Source organism: Bubalus bubalis, chromosome 6, assembly GCF_019923935.1.
Source record: "Bubalus bubalis isolate 160015118507 breed Murrah chromosome 6, NDDB_SH_1, whole genome shotgun sequence".
Lineage (NCBI taxonomy): Eukaryota > Metazoa > Chordata > Mammalia > Artiodactyla > Bovidae > Bubalus > Bubalus bubalis.
Window position 1 is genome coordinate 21898729 of NC_059162.1, and position 19409 is coordinate 21918137.

General features: G+C 44.1%; 1 protein-coding gene across 4 annotated transcripts in view; it reads left to right on the forward strand.

Annotated features, from left to right (window-relative positions):
* Positions 1 to 19409, forward strand: part of PDZK1 (PDZ domain containing 1) — a 55606-nt gene that overhangs the window by 24150 nt on the left and 12047 nt on the right. For all 4 annotated transcript variants that reach the window (XM_006051123.4, XM_025287971.3, XM_006051124.4 and 1 more), the window contains 3 exons: positions 15755 to 15966; positions 16726 to 16972; positions 18927 to 19063. In XM_006051123.4, coding sequence (XP_006051185.3) covers positions 15757 to 15966; positions 16726 to 16972; positions 18927 to 19063 — 594 coding nt within the window. In that variant the 5' untranslated portion in view covers positions 15755 to 15756. The remainder of the gene's footprint in view (positions 1 to 15754; positions 15967 to 16725; positions 16973 to 18926; positions 19064 to 19409) is intronic.

Genomic DNA, 19409 nt, shown 5'->3' on the forward strand with positions numbered 1-19409 from the left:
AAACATTATTCCCCACTATCTTGCTCAGTTTTTTTTCTTTGAGTTTTTCACGCCTTGGGTGTTGGTTACCTAAGTGCCTTGTATGGAGAGGTTGTGTTTTCTTTGCAGTCTGACACTGTCTGCACCATTGATTCCTAACTATTTTCCTCTTATCTAAAATAGATGGAGTATCTGTTTTATTCCATCTTATCTAGATAAGATGGTGGTTGGTCCAAAGCACTCATGACTGATGGCAGTAGATTACTGTATTGATAGAATGATCCACTGAATCCTAGATTTGAGGAGAAAGACAAAGAAGACAGCACTGGGTATTTTCTTTCCTGACAGTAGTCATTGCACCTGGCTGTCACTGCCCACAGCCCCTTTCTGATTTCCCCCTCCAAGCAGAATGCTGTTCATCCCACATCCGTTCTCTAATCTTTTGGAAATCCAGTGATGTTGGTCCGGTGAGTGAAACTGTTCCCTAGTCACTCCCTGGTGACCACAATCACCTGCACCTCGGTATGTCAGGTGATACTCCCTCACTCCATCTTCTCCACCCTTGTATGTGGGTCCCTTGGCTGCTCTATCTTGTACTCACATCTGTTAGAACTCATTTTCTCCAGATGTTTGGACTCTCTGGCCAGCTTAGTTCTGTAAAAACTCCCCAGAATCTTTTACCTCCTTAACACATGGCATTTGGTTCCATTTTGCTAATTCCCTAGCTTTCAGTCTTACATGACAGTTCTTAGGGAAATCTGAGTTCATTATTTGAGCTTGATTTCATGGGGGAACAAAATCTTCAGCCGACTTTTCAGCAGCTTAAACTAACTTTGCAGAGATGGTCCAGAGTGAGGAGACAGAGAATCTCTGACCTGACAATCAGGAGGCCTGCTCATCCCTAGTCCATCACTCAATCTCTTGTCTGCTTCACAAGGAAAATCAGAAACACTGCTCAAATGTCATCACAGGGAACAGGATTCCCACGAACTCAGGACTTCCACCAGAGAGCAGGGAATATGGTTCACCTGCAGTGGGCTTCTCTGCCCCAGACACTGAGCTTAGATCACTCTAGACCATCCATCTTCAGTGATCTTGGCCCGGTGCACTGATCCATGTGCATTTCCTATTTCTGGTGTATTTCTATCTCCAGGTCAAAACTAAGGAAGCCACACATGTTCTCATAGCTAGCAAGTGGTGACAATGAAATTAAAAAGTGGGTTTGGCTTTAAAACTCTGGTTCTTTCTAATGTACTTTATCCAGACTAGAATGCTCAGGGAAGATACAAATAAAAACAAACTCCCTTCACATCAGCCACATACCTATGTTTAGACTTTTTGTTACTGGAAACTACTCTGTCCTAAACATTGTTTAAGATGACTTTTCCTATGTCAGCCACTTAATTTTCAAAACTGTTCCTCAGTCCCCTCCTCCTCCCTCTCCCCATTCATCCTGCCCAGCCAGAACACTAGAATAGAAGCTAGAACTAGAACAGAAGCTAGAACACTTCATCTTTTCCATCACTCCATCTTGGTAGCTCAGTGCTGCATGCATGCTCAGTTGTGTCCGACTCTTTGTGGCTCCATGGACTGCAGCCCAACAGGCTGCTCCATCCACGGAATTTTCCAGGTAAGAAAACTGGAGTGGGTCGCCATCCATCAGATCTTTCTGACCCAGGGAACAAACCTGAGTCTCTTGTGTCTCCTGCATTGGCGGGTGGATTCTTGACCACTAGCGCCACCTGGGAAGCCCTCATGCAGTTTCTCTTCCTCACAATTCACACCAGCCTCACAGTCTCACGTTTTAATAAACGCTGGGCTCGTTGTACGGAGAAGGCAACGGCACCCCACTCCAGTACTCTTGCCTGGAAAATCCCATGGGCGGAGGAGCCTGGTGGGCTGCAGTCCATGGGGTCGCTAAGAGTCGGACATGACTGAGCGACTTCCCTTTCATTTTTCACTTTCATGCATTGGAGCAGGAAATGGCAACCCACTCCAGTGTTCTTGCCTGGAGAATCCCAGGGATGGAGGAGCCTGGTGGGCTGCCGTCTATGGGGTCGCACAGAGTCGGACACGACTGAAGAGATAGCAGCAGCAGCAGCAGGGCTCATTGTACACATAGAAACCCTCACCTCCTAGCCATCTGTTTTAAAACATGTCATGCTCCAACCTGGGGTAAAAGTGACCACTTTCTTCTTCTATTCTTGATGTCTTGGGTAGGCCAAAAAGTTTGTTTGAGTTTTCCCACAGGCTCTTATGGAAAATCCTGAACGAACTTTTTGATAAACCCAATACATAGTGAGAAAAAGCCATGAGAAATCATGCTGATTGGTCTTGTATAAATTCATGAGATCTATATTTATCTGTCTAATGAAAAAAATATATTTTGGCCTAAGTTGTTACTTAGAAATTTTTATTCAACTTGTTGCCTGTTTATAGTGAAACAATGCTGAGGCTTTGGATAGCCTTTTTGCCAAGATTATAAACTGCCAGCCCAGGGGTCCAATTCTGTTTACTTTACATGAAGCCTTTCTAAAAACTTTGAAATAGCTGCCTGTTTTTAAATATGGGGACATTTCACATAAATCTGGACTTTTAAGTTCTCTTGAGAGATTGGAAGATTCAGCACGCTGGGCTCTTATTTCCTCATCAGCTCAGCTCAGTTCAGTTGCTCAGTCGTGTCCGACTCTTTGCGACCCCATGATTTGCAGCATGTCAGGCCTCTCTGTCTTTCACCAACTTCCGGAGTTTACCCAAACTCACGTCCATCGAGTCGGTGATGCCATCCAGCCATCTCATCCTCTGTCATCCCCTTCTCCTCCTGCCCCCAATCCCTCCCAGCATCAGGGTCTTTTCCAATGAGTCAACTCTTCGCATGAGGTGGCCAAAGTACTGGAGTTTCAGCTTTAGCATCATTCCTTCCAATGAACACCCGGGACTGGTCTCCTTTAGGATAGACTGGTGCAGTGGCTTTTGGAGGTAAATACTGCTAATCCACACTCCTCTCCTAGCCACCTTCACCAATTTATCAGTCTGGGGCCCAGTGGAGAATGTGGGGAATGTGGAATGGTCCACATTCTCAAAGTTCCTCATTTGTCTCATTAAGTTGACCTTATCTTCCTCTTTGTCTCATTTTCCCCACTCTTCTTCTGCCTCAGTAGAAGTATTCTGTCTCATCAAGGCCAAACCCATTTTCTATGCTGTCTGTATCATCCCTTGATATACAAACATTAAAAATAAACCCATCCACTAACCCTACTTCCCCCTCAAACTGCTATCCCAATCCTCTCATGTATCTGTTTCAGGATGTATCTGTATTCCTTGCCTCTGTTATTTACTAGGGTTCACTTGCTTCTTAGTCCCTTATCTGTCCTGAACTTCCATTTTCTAAACTTAGTGGCATTTTCTGTTTTTATTCTCTTTACCTCCTAGCAGGGTTTTGCATTGTTAACTATGTTGTCTTGAAATTCCTCTTTTAGATTGGACTGTAAAATCTTGGCCATCTGATTATTCCTTCTCAGCTTCCTTCTTGTCACCTAGATATCAGTATTACCCAAGGCTTTATCCTTGGCTCCCCTCCTTTCGTGTTGATACCCCTGGGCATCACATAAGCATTGCTGTGAGGATTCTAGGCCACCGTTGCCCGAGCTCCAGGTCCATACTTCTGTGTACCTGCAGGATGTTCTGCCAAGTCCTCTGATTTTTAAAAATTTTTACCTTTTGAAGATTTATCCCCATATTTTCTTCTAAGAGTTTAGAAGAAACAGTTCTAGCTCTTAATTTTTTCTTTGATTTTGAATTAATTTTTGTGTGTAAAGTGAAGTAGATATTCAGTTCCCCCCTTTTTTTTTTCAGTCTTCTGATTTAAAACCATCTCAAACTGACTTTGCCATATCATTCTTCATGACTATACCATCTTTTAATGGTACAACTTGTCTGTCAGTCACCAAGGCATGAACTTGTGGGTCTTTTTCTTTCTTTTTTTGACTTCTTCCTTTCTAACACTCAGCCCAAGTAGGCAGTGTTACTTGGAAGGTGCATTAGTCTCCTAGCTGTCATAACAGAATACCACATAACAGAATCCCTTGTTGCTTAAACAAAAATTTCTTTCTTCACAGTTCTGGAGGCTAGATGTCCAAAGTCAAGGTGCCAGCAGGGCTGCTTTGTCCTGAGGCCTCTGTTGTTGGTTTGCAGATAGCAGCCTTCTTGCTGTTTCTTCACGTCGCCCTTTCTCTGCATATGTACTTTACTGTGTCTACTTATAAAGATGCCAGACCCACATTTTTGGACCTCTTTTAACCTTAATTATCTCTTTACAAGGCTCTATCTCCAAATAGTCATAAGGCTTCAACATATGAATTTTGGGAGTGAAACAATTGAGTCCATAACAGACGGGGAGTCTAAAGCTTGAAGTAGAAAAAGTATCAAGGGTGAAGTGTTAGTCGCTCAGTTGTGCCCAACTCTGGGACCCCACAGACTTCAGCCCAGCAGGCTCCTCTGTCCATGGGATTTTCCAGGCAAGGATACTGGAGTGGGGTGCCATTTCCTTCTGCAGGGGATCTTCCCGACCCAGGGATCGAAGCCAGGTCTCTTGCACTGCAGGCAGATGCTTTATTGACTGAGCTACAAGGGAAGCCCAGGAGAAAATCGGGCAAGGGTGATAAGTCCAGGGAAAGCATACTACTTGTGGGGAAGCAGACAGAATGAGAAAATGACCACAGAATTAGGGTGTTCTGGCAACTCAGAGCTGAGAGGAGTCAGAAGCACAGCTGTGTTCACATGGGGCAGTGACCTCAGAAGACAGAGCTGTGCATGGACCACTGTGCAACCTCTGGAGGAGAGGATTTCGATCAGGGGCCAGAGACCAGGTTTGACCACTGGAGCTTTGTGTGACACAGAATTTTATTAAAGTATGAGAGAGAGAGAGAGAAAGCTTCTGACGTAGACATCAGAAGGGAGCAGAAAGAATGCCCCCTTGCTAGTTTTTAGCAAGGTGTTTATGTCTGTTAGAAAGCTGTTAATCAGATAAGAGAGACACCTCAAGGCTGAGGGAGTTTCATCAGGCCCCTCTCCCACAATATGAGTTTTATCTCCCGGTCATAAAACAATTGATATGAATACTGGTTTGTTAAGCCATTATCAGCTCAAGGTTTGAGAAAAGAAGAAAAAAGTTAGTCTTAAGCAGAACCATTTTGAAGAAAGGCAGATTCCAAAGCAAATACATAGTTTCATTAACGTAGCTTAAGAAAAACATTTCCATAAGAAAAATGCATTGGTTAGCTCAAGGCAGAATCAGGTGTAGTCAACACAGAATTAAAAGAAGCCTCTCTTAATTTTGTGTAGAGAAGGAAAAAAACTGCCACTTGCAGTTTATCTCCTCCTGCCGCTTGGGGACCTCAGGCCTTCCTACCTCTTACCCTCTCAAATCCACAACAAAATTGTGTGTGAGTGAGGTAGGCAGTAATTAGGGAGAGTCACAAGGACCTGGTGTATCTCATGGTCAGTGTAAATAAGTGTTTTGTACACCTGTGTTGTTGTACCTGTCCTGTCTGAGGCCATCTCTGTATGGAGAAATCTGAGAGGACAGGATTGAAGACTTAGTACCACATGTGGCTTAGTCCTCCCTAGTTCCTCCAGCTCTTTCCCCTTTATTCTCACGTACAGGTGCGGGGTCAGGCTGCACGTGAGGAGGATTAGTACAACAGCCATCCCTCCTACCACCCGTGGAGCCCAACTCTGGTCCTGTCCTTCCTCTGCTTATAAGCCTTGCTTGGTCCTTGCCTGAGTGTGTGCTAAGTCGCTTCAGTTGTGTCCGACTCTTTGAGACCCTATGGAGTGTGGCCCACCAGGCTCCTCTGTCCATGGGATTCTCCAGGCAAGAGTACCAGAGTGGGTTGCCATGCCCTCCTCCAGGGAATCTTTCTGACCCAGAGATTGAACCAGGCATCTCTTAAGACTCCTGCATTGGCAGGTGGATTCCTTACCAATAGCCACCATGGAAGCCCCTGCTTGGTCCCTGCTGACCACCAAACTAAGGCGAGATCCCTTGGACTGTTATAAGAGGCCTTTACAGCCTAACTTGTCACCCAAGACAAAAGGATGTGTTGGCTGTCCTCCTGTTGGCTGTTCTTCAGTCACTTTGGGTTTTAGCTCTTCTTTGACCATCCCCAAGAACTTTGCCACTTCCATGCCTGAGGTTCATACTATTCTTTGTGGCTAGAATATTCTTTTCCTACTTCTGTCCTATTGAAGTCCTACCCATCTGTTGTCAATGTCTAAATCAAATCCTATGTAAATTGCAAAGCTTTCCTTAATTTGTCTCATGTTGTAGGTCTCATAGCATTTATACTCTGCTCATAGTGGTTGCTCATTCTGTACTAAAACTTTTCTTCACCCCTATTTAACTATAAAGTCCATGAGGATAGAGGTGGTGTTTTACTTTATTCCTTCAACCACTTAACAGTGTTTTGCATATCAGTTCAGTTCAGTTCAGTCGCTCAGTCGTGTCCGACTTTTTGTGACCCCATGAACCACAACACACCAGGCCTCCCTGTCCATCACCAACTCCCGGAGTCCACCCAAACCCATGTCCATTGTGTCAGTGATGCCATTCAACCATCTCATCCTCTGTTGTCCCGTTCTCCTCCTGCCCTCAATTTTTCCCAGCATCAGGGTCTTTTCCAATGAGTCAGCTCTCCATATCAGGTAGCCAAAGTATTGGAGTTTCAGCTTCAACATCAGTCCCTCCAGTGAACACCCAGGACTGATCTCCTTTAGGATGGACTGGTTGGATCTCCTTGCAGACCAAGGGACTCTCAAGAGTCTTCTCCAACACCACAGTTCAAAAGCATCAATTCTTCGGTGCTCAGCTTTCTTTATAGTCCAACTCTCACATCCATACATAACTACTGGAAAAGCCATAGCCTTGACTAGATGGACCTTTGTTGGCAATTAATGTCTCTGCTTTTTAATATGCTGTCTAGGTTGGTCATAGCTTTTCTTCCAAGGAGCAAGTGTCTTTTAATTTCATGCATGCAATCACCATCCACAGTATGAGGCAAATATTTGTGGCATGGACAAATGAAATCAGATTTGGGGCAATATGTCTTCTTGATGTTCAGTAGAATTTTGAGGGATCTTTGTTCATGATCCCAAACAAGTTGCATGCACTCCAGGATGCTCTTTGGAGAACCTAGTTGTTTGGTCTCAGACAGGAATGGAACTCGGGTTTCCACTCATCAGGTGATGGAGGAAGAGAAATGGCCTCAACTCTTAAAAAAAAAATTATTTATATTGTCTATACTGGGTCTTTGTTGCTGCATGCGGGCTTTCTCTAGCTGAGGTGAGTGGGAGCTACTCTTCATTGTGGTGCTTGGGTTTCTCATGGTGCTATCTTCTCTTGTCATAGCGCACAGGCTCTAAGGCAGGCAGGCTTCCGCAGTTGTGGCATCACAGCACGTGGAATCTTCCTGGACCAGGGGTTGAACCCCTGTCCCCTGCATTGGCAGGCAGATTCTTAACCACTGAACCATCAGGGAAGTCCCAGCCTCAACTCTTAAGGTGGTTAGGTTTAGGGGGGCTGGAAAGAGTCCCCTCAGACTTAATTCACAGAACAAAGAGCCTGTGGGAGCTATTAAAGTTTGTTTTCATCTGCTGGATTCTGTTTGCCTGGGTCAGAACTAGAATGTGGTGGGAAGCAGAGGCACAGGCTTTAGGTTGCCACACACTCCTGTGCTGCAGGTCAGGCAGAACTGTGGGCAGAGCGGGATCCTGAGAACCTCTCCTAACCAGGCTGCCACCTTGGTTTCTCAAGTTGAGTAAAGGTGAGCTCAAGGTAGCTGTTAATAGTTCACCCAGCCTTGACATTCCTCTCTGACCTGTGAGGGTGTTATCCCAAGGCTGAGGGGGAGAGAAGGGGAGCTGGGAGCAGAAAGAGTAGTTTGGAGCATGAGCTTGTTAAACTCGCGGGGATTCTAAACATGCCCATGTTCCGGTTTCAGGCCTGGACTGAGTCAGTAGATCTGAGGTGGCGCCTAGCTGAGCATCTGTTTTTATAAGTCTCTGTTAGTGATTGAGGGCCAGCTAGGATTGAGATTAAACATGTTAAGGTGATTGTGAGGATTAAAGGAGATCATGTAGCCTGAATATATGCTGAGCTTTAAAGGGTAACGTGATTTACTGTTACTGGCATCACCTGATGGTCTATAGATTTATGCTAACCACTGAGTAAATCTGTTCTGTCAGAGGAAACCAGCTGCTGCCTTTGGGCAGACAACTCCCAGGACTGAGGAGATGAATGAAGATCCTCTAATTCTTGCTGACTTCACTTTTCCAGGAGTTATCTTTTCCTTCCTTTCCTTCCTCAGAAAAATTTACTCTTCCCTGACTTGTGTTTGATCTGATCTGTAGCAGTCTGGGGGATTCTGTTTTTTTAAACTTTTATTGGAGTATAGTTGATTTATAATGTCTTGTTTGTTTCAGGTGTATAGCAAAGTGAATCTTATATACATGTATATATAATATACATATCTGTTCTTATATATAAAGTATATAATATATCCATTCATTATTATATATATATAATATATCCATTCTTTTCCCATATAGGTTATTACAAAATATTGAGTGGAGTTCTTTGTGCTATACAGTAGGTCCTTATTAGTTATCTATTTTATATAAATGTATATATATATATATATTTATATATAGCAGTGTGTATATGTCAGTCCCAATCTCCTTATTCATCACTTTCCCTCACTTTCCTCCTTTGGTAACCAAAAGTTTGACTTCAAGATCTGTGGGTCTGTTTCTGTTTTCAGGATTCTTTCATAAAATAATACCTGGAAACTAACAGGAGTTCGATAACTGCTTTAGAGCAGGAAGTAATTCGGAAAACCCTGTGTTTCCTTTTGTTTTGGGAGATGCTTTGTGTTCTTGTCAGGTTCCCACTGATCTTGAGATGCTCAAATATTTCTCAGGAGACAAGGAATTTTGATAAACTAAGTACCTTTAAAATCCCCTCACTTCTAGTCCTCCCCTGCACCGAGTGGAAGTGGGGGCTTAGGAGCATTTACACCCATGGTATTTTTAAACTGGGCCTTTCCACTTACAGCAACTATCACAGAACGGAAGGCTTTCTGAGGCGCCAGTGACAAGGCAGCGGCGCTTCACTGCTGGGGATCCCACTGACCTGGGGATCAGTTGAAATGGAATCTCACTCTTTTCACAAACTAGCCTTGTCGGGGGAAGTCTTGCAGGTTCCAGACGCAAACACACAAACTGAGGGGAAAATGAGGCTTCCTGCTAGCCTTGGCCAGCTAAGCTGAACCCTTCTGGTGGTTTGAGTCTCACTTTTGTGGTCATGATCCTCTCAGGAGCAGCTCCTGCTCAGACTTGTGGCTCCACCCGGCCCTGCCGGGAGGGTGGGTGTTCCCCTGGGAGCGGGAATGGGCCCATGTTGATGGCTGCCTGGACCTGGGAGACCTTTGCCTGCCTTGGCCCTGGAAGAGTCCCCTGGGTCCTACCAGATATTTCTCTCCTGTGGAAAATCACTGGGTGGCTTCAGTTCTTTCTCTGGCCACCTTCCTAGGTCCTTCCTGCCCTCCTCTGCTGTCATCGCCTAGCCTTCCTAACTTCTAAGATGTACCTGCATTTTCTCCTTGGCCATGGACATATTATTCCCTTTCCTGGTAGCAATGATCTAATCCTTTTAGAAGGTGGGGTCTAAAGGTACAATTAATAATTAAGTTTGATTAAAAAAATATATCTTTGGCTCTTACCTGGAGTCTTTCCTACTTACCAGCTGGCACTTTGTTCTTCCCACAGACAAGCAACTTTGTTGCCAAGAATTGACTTTTCTCAGAGCTCAGAAATGGTTAGAGCTTTCTTTCATTTCCAGTGCTTTATTTTGGCTATTTAAACTGGGGAATAAAGCCGACTGAGGGTTTGATGGACTCTGGTTTCAGACGATTGCTCATATGATGTTGTAGAAATCCATGGGCCTTCACTAATTACATATCTATCTACCTTAGGACTCTGATTCCTGTATTCTCAGGAAGTGGAAGATGGGGGTGGGGGACTAAAGAAACAGGATCTTTTTTTTGTTTGTTTTTTAAAAATCATTACCTTTACTTGTTTTTAATTTTTAAAAATGGAAGTATAGTGATTTACACTATTCTGTTTCAGGTGTACAGCATCCTGATTCAAAATTTTTATAGACTATACTCCATTTAATGGAGTAGGAAATGGTAATCCACTCTAGTATTTTTTGCCTGGGGAATTCCACGGATGGAGGAGCCTGGCGGGCTACAGTCCATGGGGTCTCGAAGAGTCAGACATGACTGAGCAACTGAGCATGTACATACTCCATTTAAAGTTATTATAAAATATTGGCCATATTCCATGTGCTGCACAATATATCCTTGTAGCTAATTTATTTTATACACAGTAGTTTGTATCTCTTAATCCCTGACCCCTGTCTTGCCCCTCTCCCCTTCCCTCCCACCACTGGTAACTACTAGTTTTTTATATCTGTGAGTCTATTTTTGTTTTGTTATATTCATTTTATTTTTTAGATTCCACATATAAGTGATAATATATAGTATTTGTCTTTCTCTGTCTGACTTATTCCACTAAGCATAGAACACTCCAGGTCCAGCCATGTTGTTGCAAAATTTCATTCTTTCTTGTGGCTAAGTAGTTTTCCATTGTATATATGTACCACATCTTTATCCATTCATCTGTCCATGGACACTTGGGTTGCTTCTGTATCTTGGCTATTGTAAATAATAGTGCTATGAACATTGGGGTGTGTATCTTTTCAAATTAGTGTTCATTTTCTTTGGATATATACCCAGGAGTGGAGTTGCTGGGTCATATGATAATTCTATTTTTAAGTTTTTGAGGACTCTTTGTACTGTCTTCCACGCACCCATTTACATTCCCACCAACAAGCGTATGAGGGTTTCCTTTTCTCCACATACTCATCAACACTTGTTAGTTGTGGTCTTTTTGATGACAGCCATTCTGATGAATGTGAGGGGATATCTCACTGTGGTTTTGATTTGCAAGAAAAGGAGGAAGAAACAGGAAACAGTACTTAAAAAAATTTATTTCTTAATTAGGGGATAATTGCTTTATACTGTTGTGTTGGTTTCTGCCATACATCAATGTGAATCAACCATAGGTATACATATATCCTGGAGAAGGCAATGGCAACCCATTCCAGTACTCTTGCCTGGAAAATCCCATGGACAGAGGAGCCTGCTGGGCTGTAGTCCTTGGGGTTGCTAAGGGTCGGACATGACTGAGTGACTTCACTTTCACTTTTCACTTTCATGCATTGGAGAAGGAAATGGCAACCCACTCCAGTGTACTTGCCTGGAGGATCCCAGGGACGGGGGAGCCTGGTGGGCTGCCGTCTATGGGGTCGCACAGAGTCAGACACTGACTGAAGCGACTTAGCAGCAGCAGCAGCAGCATATATATATCCCTTCTTCCCTCTTGAGTCTCCCTCTCAGCCCCGACCCCATGCCACTGTTCTCAGTTGTCACAGAGCACCAGGTTGAGCTCCCTGAATCAAACAGCGAATTCCCACTGGCTATCTACTTTACATATGGTAATATATCTGTTTCAATGCTACTGTCTCAATTCACCCCACCCTCTCCCTCCCCAACTGTGGCCCCAAGTCTGTTCTCTATGTCTGTGTCTCCACTGCTGCCCTACACATAGGTTCATTAGTACCATTTTTCTAGATTCCATATATATGCATTAATATATGATATTTGAGGAAACAGCATTCTTGACTACAAAGGTTCTTCCTATCTCAGTCCCAGGTTCCAGAGTCCCAGGCAGCCTCATCATGGAGCAGTGACAGTCTTGCTAAAGTGACAGATTCCAGCCCTGCCTTAGGGGCCAGTGTAACACCAGGGTGTGAACCGGACCCACCAGGACTGGATCTGTACCAGAGCCCAGTCCTCTTGACTCCTAGCTGAACCATCTCCACAAGATGGCAAAGGAGACAAATAGTTTCAGGGCTCTATGTAAGTCCAGGCTTTGGAGGTTTTGATTAGCTTTCTGCATTGATATAGTTGAAAGTGTTAAATATTTCATCAGTTTGAGGTGGGCACCAGCATTAATCCTTTAGTGGTTGAATTGTGGGAGAGCAAACAGGGTGGAAGGATGTAACAGGGGCTTGGAGCAGTGGCTGTTTCCCCATCAATGTGGTAGCATTTCTATCAGCATTTTTATCATTGTGAACTGGCTCTAATTCTCTGGGCTTCAACCATAGATGTTGAAAAGAAACTCTGATCTTGAACACCTGACCCTTCAAAGACATAAGTGCAGATCTGAGTAATTACTCTCTGACTGTTTGAAACTTGAAACAAACAAACAAAACAACTTGAGATTTTGCCCAGAAACACATTTATGTCTCCTTTTATTTCAAACTTTCAGGTCTCTATTGCGATACAGGAAAGCTTTGCTTTTCTCCTCTCCCCAAACACTAGACTGTCCTGCTATCAAGGAGGTTTCACTTTCCATCCTTGAGAGAGTAGGATCCTGTGGTTGCCACTGCAGAGTGTGAGATGGCTGAATTTTAGGAGTGGGTACCTTAGAAATGTGTGGCTTCCCTGGTGGCTTAGTGGTAAAGAATCTGCCTGTGATGCAGGAGACTCTGGTTCAATCCCTGGGTTGGGAAGATCCCCAAGAGAAGGAAAAGGCAACCCACTCCAGTATTCTTGCCTGGGAAATCCCATGGACAGGGGAGCCTGGTGGGCTGCAGTCCAGGGGGTTGCAAAGAGTTGGACATAACTTAATGACTAAAAAACAACTTTATTACTTTTTAAAAATTAATTTAATTGGAGGATAATTACTTTACAATATTGTAGTCGTTTTTGCCATACATTGACATGAATCAGCCATGGGTGTACATGTGTTCCCCATCCTGAACCCCCGCCTCACCTCCCTCCCCATCCCATCCCTCAGGGTCATCCCAGTGCACCAGCCCTGAGCACCCTGTCTCATGCATCAAACCTGGACTGGTGATCTGTTTCACATATGATAATATACATGTTTCAATGCCATTCTCTCAAATCATCCCACCCTCGCCTTCTCCCACAGAGTCCAGAAGTCTGTTCTTTACATCTGTGTCTCTTTTGCTGTCTCTCATATAGGGTCATCGTTACCATCTTTCTAAATTCCATATATATGTGTTAATAGACTGTATTGGTGTTTTTCTTTCTGACTTCACTCTGTATAATAGGCTCCAGTTTCATCCACCTCATTAGAACTGAATCAAATGCATTCTTTTTAATAGCTGAGTAATATTCCATTGTGTATATGTACCACAGCATTCTTATCCATTTGTCTGCCGATGGACATCTAGGTTGCTTCCATGTCCTGGCTATTGTAAATAGTGCTGTGATGAACATTGGGGTACACGTGTCTCTTTCAATTTTGGTTTCCTCAGTGTGTACACCCAGCAGTGGGATTGCTGGGTTGTATGGTGTCTATTTCCAGCTTTTAAAGGAATCTCCACACTGTTCTCCATAGTGGCTGTACTAGTTTGCATTCCCACTAACAGTGTAAGAGGGTTCCCTTTTCTCCGCACCCTCTCCAGCCTTTATTGTTTAAACAATCAACTTTAGAAATGAACATTCATATGTTGATCACAAACAGCCTCATCTCTTGATGAAAACATCTCATCTAATGGTCTTTATTTTGAATAATTATAAGGACATGTTTATAATTTTCTAAGATTTGGATGAAGATTCTCTATAATTACCTCCAAATTTCAGAGGGATTTTCTTTCTTTTCCTTCAAGAGTTTGCAGGCCTATGAAATTGAGAACTGATAGGAATCTAGGAGTAAGTTTGGACATAGATGTGGATTCAAGTTGGAAAATGGAATCAATGCTTGTGGGATAGATGATCAGCAGAAAGAGAAGCCAAAGGTCAGAGTCAGAGGGACCACACACAGATGCCTGTGTGTGAGAAGCCCCACTCTGGTGCTGCCCTCTTCTCCCCTAACTCCCTACTTCCCCCCTTTCCTCCCAAAGCAGCATCTTCCTGGTGGCTGGTCCTGATACAGTAGAGCAGCCAACACTCTCACAAGTGTGGGTGGCAACCTTGGTGATTGTGTCTTCACTTTTTTCTGCCCTTGGTTCTCAGTGGGGTGAGCTCAGCCTTACATTCTTGTTGGGCCCTTGTAAAACATTACTTGAAACATGGTTTCTTGTTTCCTTGGCTGCTTAGTCATCCACGCCCCTGGTGGCTTGTCTGCCAGACTCTGCAGAGACCAAGTGAGGTAGCCAAGGGGTCAGGCCATGGGAGGCTTTCTGCTGCACGTGTACTGTGTGTCTCTGTGGGCACGGAGGTCAGAGATGGCCATCTGGAAACGCCATGCGTGGCTTCTAGGAGCCTGGAGCGCTTTCTTGTCTCTCCTTCACCCCCCCACCTCCCCCATCCCATGCCCTGTGCAGTCTTCTGCTCCTGTCCTTCAGGAGAGACAGATGATTTATTCTGAGTTACTGGTGAGGAGCTGTGACGAGGGGAACATCAGGGTTTGCCCAGCAGTCAGTTGACCCAGCAGAGTCTAGCCTCTGCTTTACACACACCAGCAGTTCTGGCCTCTGTTCTCAATCTCCTATGGAAAAAAAATTGCTTCCACCAGGAGGGGTTGGGAAACCCTGGAAGGAAATTTTGTTTTTAAATTTTATTGATGTATAGTTGATATACAACATTGTGCTCATTTCTGCTGACAGCAGAGTGATTCACATACACATATTTTTCATATTCTTTTCCTTTATGGTTTATCACAGGATAGTGAATATAGCTTCCTGCGCCTGGCAGGAATCTTATACTTAACGACTGGGTGACGGGGCTCCAAGATTTTACACTTTTCCTTTCCTCATCCTGTGGCCCAGGACCTCGATCCTACATGGGTGAAAGAAGTAGCAGGATGGGTGGAAAGGAAGGGGATTCAGGAGGGATAAACCTGACCTGGCAGCGGGAGCCCTCTTTCTGTGGGGGAATCCCTATTCCTCTCTGACTAGAACCTCATGGTCCTGGAAACCAACTTTTCTGTTTCCAATGTGTCACGTCAGCTCTAAGGTCTGGCTTCTCTGATTTTTAATTGCTTGAGGTCTCCTTATCTTGTCCCATCTCACCACTCTGACTAATTCTTCAGGTCTTGGAAAAGTCATTTCTCTAGGAAGCAGTACTTGATTCTTCCCACCCCATTCCTTGCTCCCAAGACTCTGTTATATTCTCCCTTATCACTCTGTTCTTCCCTAGTAGATCATTCACCACATGTTTCTGTAAAAACATGTTCTCCCTGACACAAGAGGAAAAGTATAGATCTGTCTTGTCCACAGATTTATCTCCAATGCCTTGAACTTGGCAAGCTCTTCAGATATTTAAATGAAGGTGGACTTGGATTTTCTTAAAAATTTTAGGTAATATATTTGGAACTAATTTCTTTTGGTCACAGGACAAAAGGGAATTTGGTTTTGGAACTACTGAAATTGAAGCATCTGTGTCCAGTACCTAGCTGAATACATGGGTCTGAAACTCAAGTGAAAGGTCATCTTTGGGGAGGAATAGATTTGGAAATCACTAGCAAGTCCTGGAAGGTGACCTCCCATACCCCAAATGTTGCTGCCTGAACAGCCGGGAGTGGTATGATTAGAAGAAAAGATGTATAGGAGATGGAGTACAGATTTCTTACCCCAGTTAGACTCTTTCTCAAGGATTTACCCATTCGGTTTTCATCACAGAAATGGCCTCCACCTTCAACCCCCGAGAATGTAAGCTAACCAAACAGGAAGGGAAAAGCTATGGCTTCTTCCTGCGAATTGAGAAGGACACTGACGGCCACCTGGTCCGGGTGATTGAGAAGGGTAGCCCAGCAGAGAAGGCGGGTCTCCAGGATGGAGACAGAGTTCTTAGGATCAATGGTGTCTTCGTGGACAAGGAAGAGCATATGCAGGTAAGTGGGACATTTGGAGTTCTTCGAGGATCTCTTTAGCCCCTATATCGCTGATGATTTTAGTTCTGGGTGTTAGTGGAGCTTTCCTGGATGCCACTGGTAGGGCAGGACACCTTTACAGCTATACTCTGCCAGCTAATCAACTCTCCTATGATTAACCAAGAACTGTAAAAGTTATTCCTAGGTTTGAATAGTGTCATGTCTAATGTGCATTGCATATTTGCTATGTGAAGGGGACTATACTAGGCAATTTCATATTATTTTGTTAAATCATTGGCACAACCCATGAGGTACCATTTCACAGTCGAGGAAGTGGAAGCTCAGACACCTTAGCTTGCTAATGTGTTCACACAGTGAACATATGGGAGTGTCTGACCTCACCCCGATTCTATCTGCCTCTAAGTGGGTGCTCCTTTCACTGTACTATGCTGTCTCCATAGACTCAGGAGGACCTGCTGTGCTTCAGGGCAGCATTTATCCTGGCGAAGACCGGTCCTAGTAAAAGTTCCTAGTAAAAGGGCTGGGCTTGGGCTGCACTCTAGAGTCCAGTGGTGCTAAAGGCCCAGCCCAATTTGTCCCTGGATCTTCGTGGGGCCCACGTGGAGATGGCTGGGGGATGGTCTGCTGACTACTCAGATGTCAGGGGTCAGTAGATAGAATCTCCAGAGTCAGATGGTGAGCACTGCTCTCTCACCTGCAACCCCAGTGGTTGATAGAGGGTAATTAGTGAAAGTTAATCTTTTTCTTTCTTCCTCTTAGGTTGTGGATCTGGTCAGAAAGAGTGGGAATTCAGTGACTTTACTAGTTCTGGATGGAGATTCCTATGAGAAAGCCATGAAAAAGCAAGTAGACTTGAAAGCGTTGGGTCAAAGTCAGGAGCCGAGTTTGAACGATAAGAAGCTGCCCTCTGTGATGAACGGAGGAGCACAGATGTGGACACAGCCACGGCTCTGCTACCTAGTGAAGGAGGGGGGTAGCTATGGCTTCTCTCTGAAAACTGTCCAAGGTGAGCTTGAAGGTGGGGTGGGGACAAGCAGCTTTCTGGAAGACAGAGATTGGTATCTGTTAATGACTTCATTGACTAACTTGTCAATTGCTATGGAGATTCAACAGCAGCCTCTCTCCCCTTGGCCCTTCCTTTGTACAGCTGTGCAAAGAGGGATCAGGATGTTGGACAACAGCACTGTGGAGGGACACTGGGGACTCCTGTCTCTCTGTGTTTGTTAAGCTGAGTCCTCAAGGCCAGAGGGTTAGAGGGTTGACGCTTCTTTGGGGGTAAAGATGGAGGAGAGAATGGAGAATAAGAGGCAAGAAAAAGGAGGTTCTCCATGAGCTACTTTTGAATTAGAATGATATCTCGTTTCATCTCTGAGTGTCCAGGTGGTCACTTATTCAAAAAGTCCTTGAGCACCTATTTATGTATCAGCTGCTGTTAGAGTTGCCGCAGGCACGGCCAAGATCCCCACCCTCCTGTGGCATCAAGATAGTACCCTCAGCTGTGGCTATGCTCTGAGATGTCTCCCTGACCTCTAGCTGAGAGGTACAGTGATTTGAGAAACCCCAACCATCAGAAAGTACTAGAAGTTCTGTTCCTAGAATTTCAGAGTTGCTGGCTGACCCATGAACAGTTGCCCGTGGTTTTCTTGGTTTCACTGGGATTCAGGTTGGAACCGTAGCTGAGTTAGGGTTTTGGTTCCACCTCTAATGTTGCTCCTTCCCTGTTCTCTGTACTAGAGAGGCACTGGTGGTGGGTCATAATTTGCTTAACTGATAAAGAGCTTCTTAGATGGCTCTATTGGTGAAGAACCTCCCTGCCAGTGCAGGAGATGTAAGAGATGCATGTTCGATCCCTGGGTCGGGAAGATCCCCTGGAGAAGGAAATGGGAACCCACTCCAGTATTCTTGCCTAGAGAATTCCATGGACAGAGGAGCCTGGTGGGCTATATATAGTCCATGGGGTTGCAGAGTCGGACACGACTGAGCAACTAAGGCTTGGCTTGGAAAGAGCGGCCCAATACTAAACATGGTTTCTAAGTCTTATTTAACCTGTTAGCAAGAGAAATAAAATAGCTATAAGAGATATCTCTTGAGTTTGTCAGCTGTTAAAACACAGTGATATAGGTGGTCAAGGGAAGCTTGGCATTCCTCAGAGGTTTATTATCAGTAATATGGTAAAAAAAAGAAAAGAAAGAAAGAAAAAAGAAATTGCTGTTCAGACTCAATTCGTTTGGCCTTTGTGTAATGTCTGTAGTGAAAGTTTTAAATTAGCTTTATGAAGAAAATGTTTTCTTCATGACAAACATATAAAAAGGTAACAGGAGAAATGCCAAGTATTTAAGAAAGCAGAGTTTAAATTATTATTATTCTTTACAAATGGTTTATATAGTCATAATGAAGGTACCCTTTGCCTAGGCTGAAATATTAGTATCTTGAAAGAACCGACAGCATTTCTTTAAGAAGCACCTAAATCATCCTACCTGCTAATCCAGACTGACCGTATGCATGCATGCTTTCCTCTCTTCCTGTGCCTGTTTTCTTTAGCCTGCATCAGTGAGATTTATTCAGTCCACTGGGATGTGGTAGTTGGTGATAGTTTTAAAGAGGACAGAACAGAGCAGATGCCATCTAATTCCACAAATGCAAAGGAAAGGGAGTAGGACACAGCAATGCAGAGTGGGCACGATTTGCTGCTTTCTGGTTCAAGAGACCAGTGCCACTTGAGATTCCTTCTTTGTACTTATTTGGGCTCAGAAATCCTATTCAAATCAATAAAAACCAACTGAGTAATGGCTGTGTCAAGTTTGTGCTATGAGCTCTAATTGTCATTCTGTATCAAAGTCTATTTGAGTTAGCTCTACAAGGCGAAGTTCTAGTTTTATATTATTGGGAGAAAACCCTTTGCTGTTGGACTTTCAGTGTAATGGAGCTGTGACACTTGTCTACCCCCCACTCGCTTTCAGGTAAAAACGGAGTGTACATGACAGATATAAAACCTCAAGGCGTGGCTATGAAAGCTGGAGTGCTGGCTGATGATCACTTGATTGAAGTGAATGGAGAGAATGTAGAGGATGCCAGCCACGAGGAGGTGGTTGAAAAGGTATATCCCAAAGGAGCACTTTCTTGCCTTTAACTTTCACTCTGCTCTCACTGGAAGTGACAGGAAGACAGGAATGGTAGTTTATGATGGGAAGACTATGATCATGGGAAGCTAAACCTTTGTATTAAGAGCAAACAGACTCATTAGTGGTGGAAGCAGTGTTAACATAGGGTTTTGGAATGAGGCCTTTGCTAGTTTCATGTTGTCTTGAAGAAAAGTGTTGTAAAGAACCATTATCTTCTGGATCTTAGGTATAATTTACTGGAATCACTCTCTAAGCTTGCAATAAATTTCATTCTGAACCAGTGTTACTAAAGTGTTTTAATACAAGCTGGAAGATGACCAG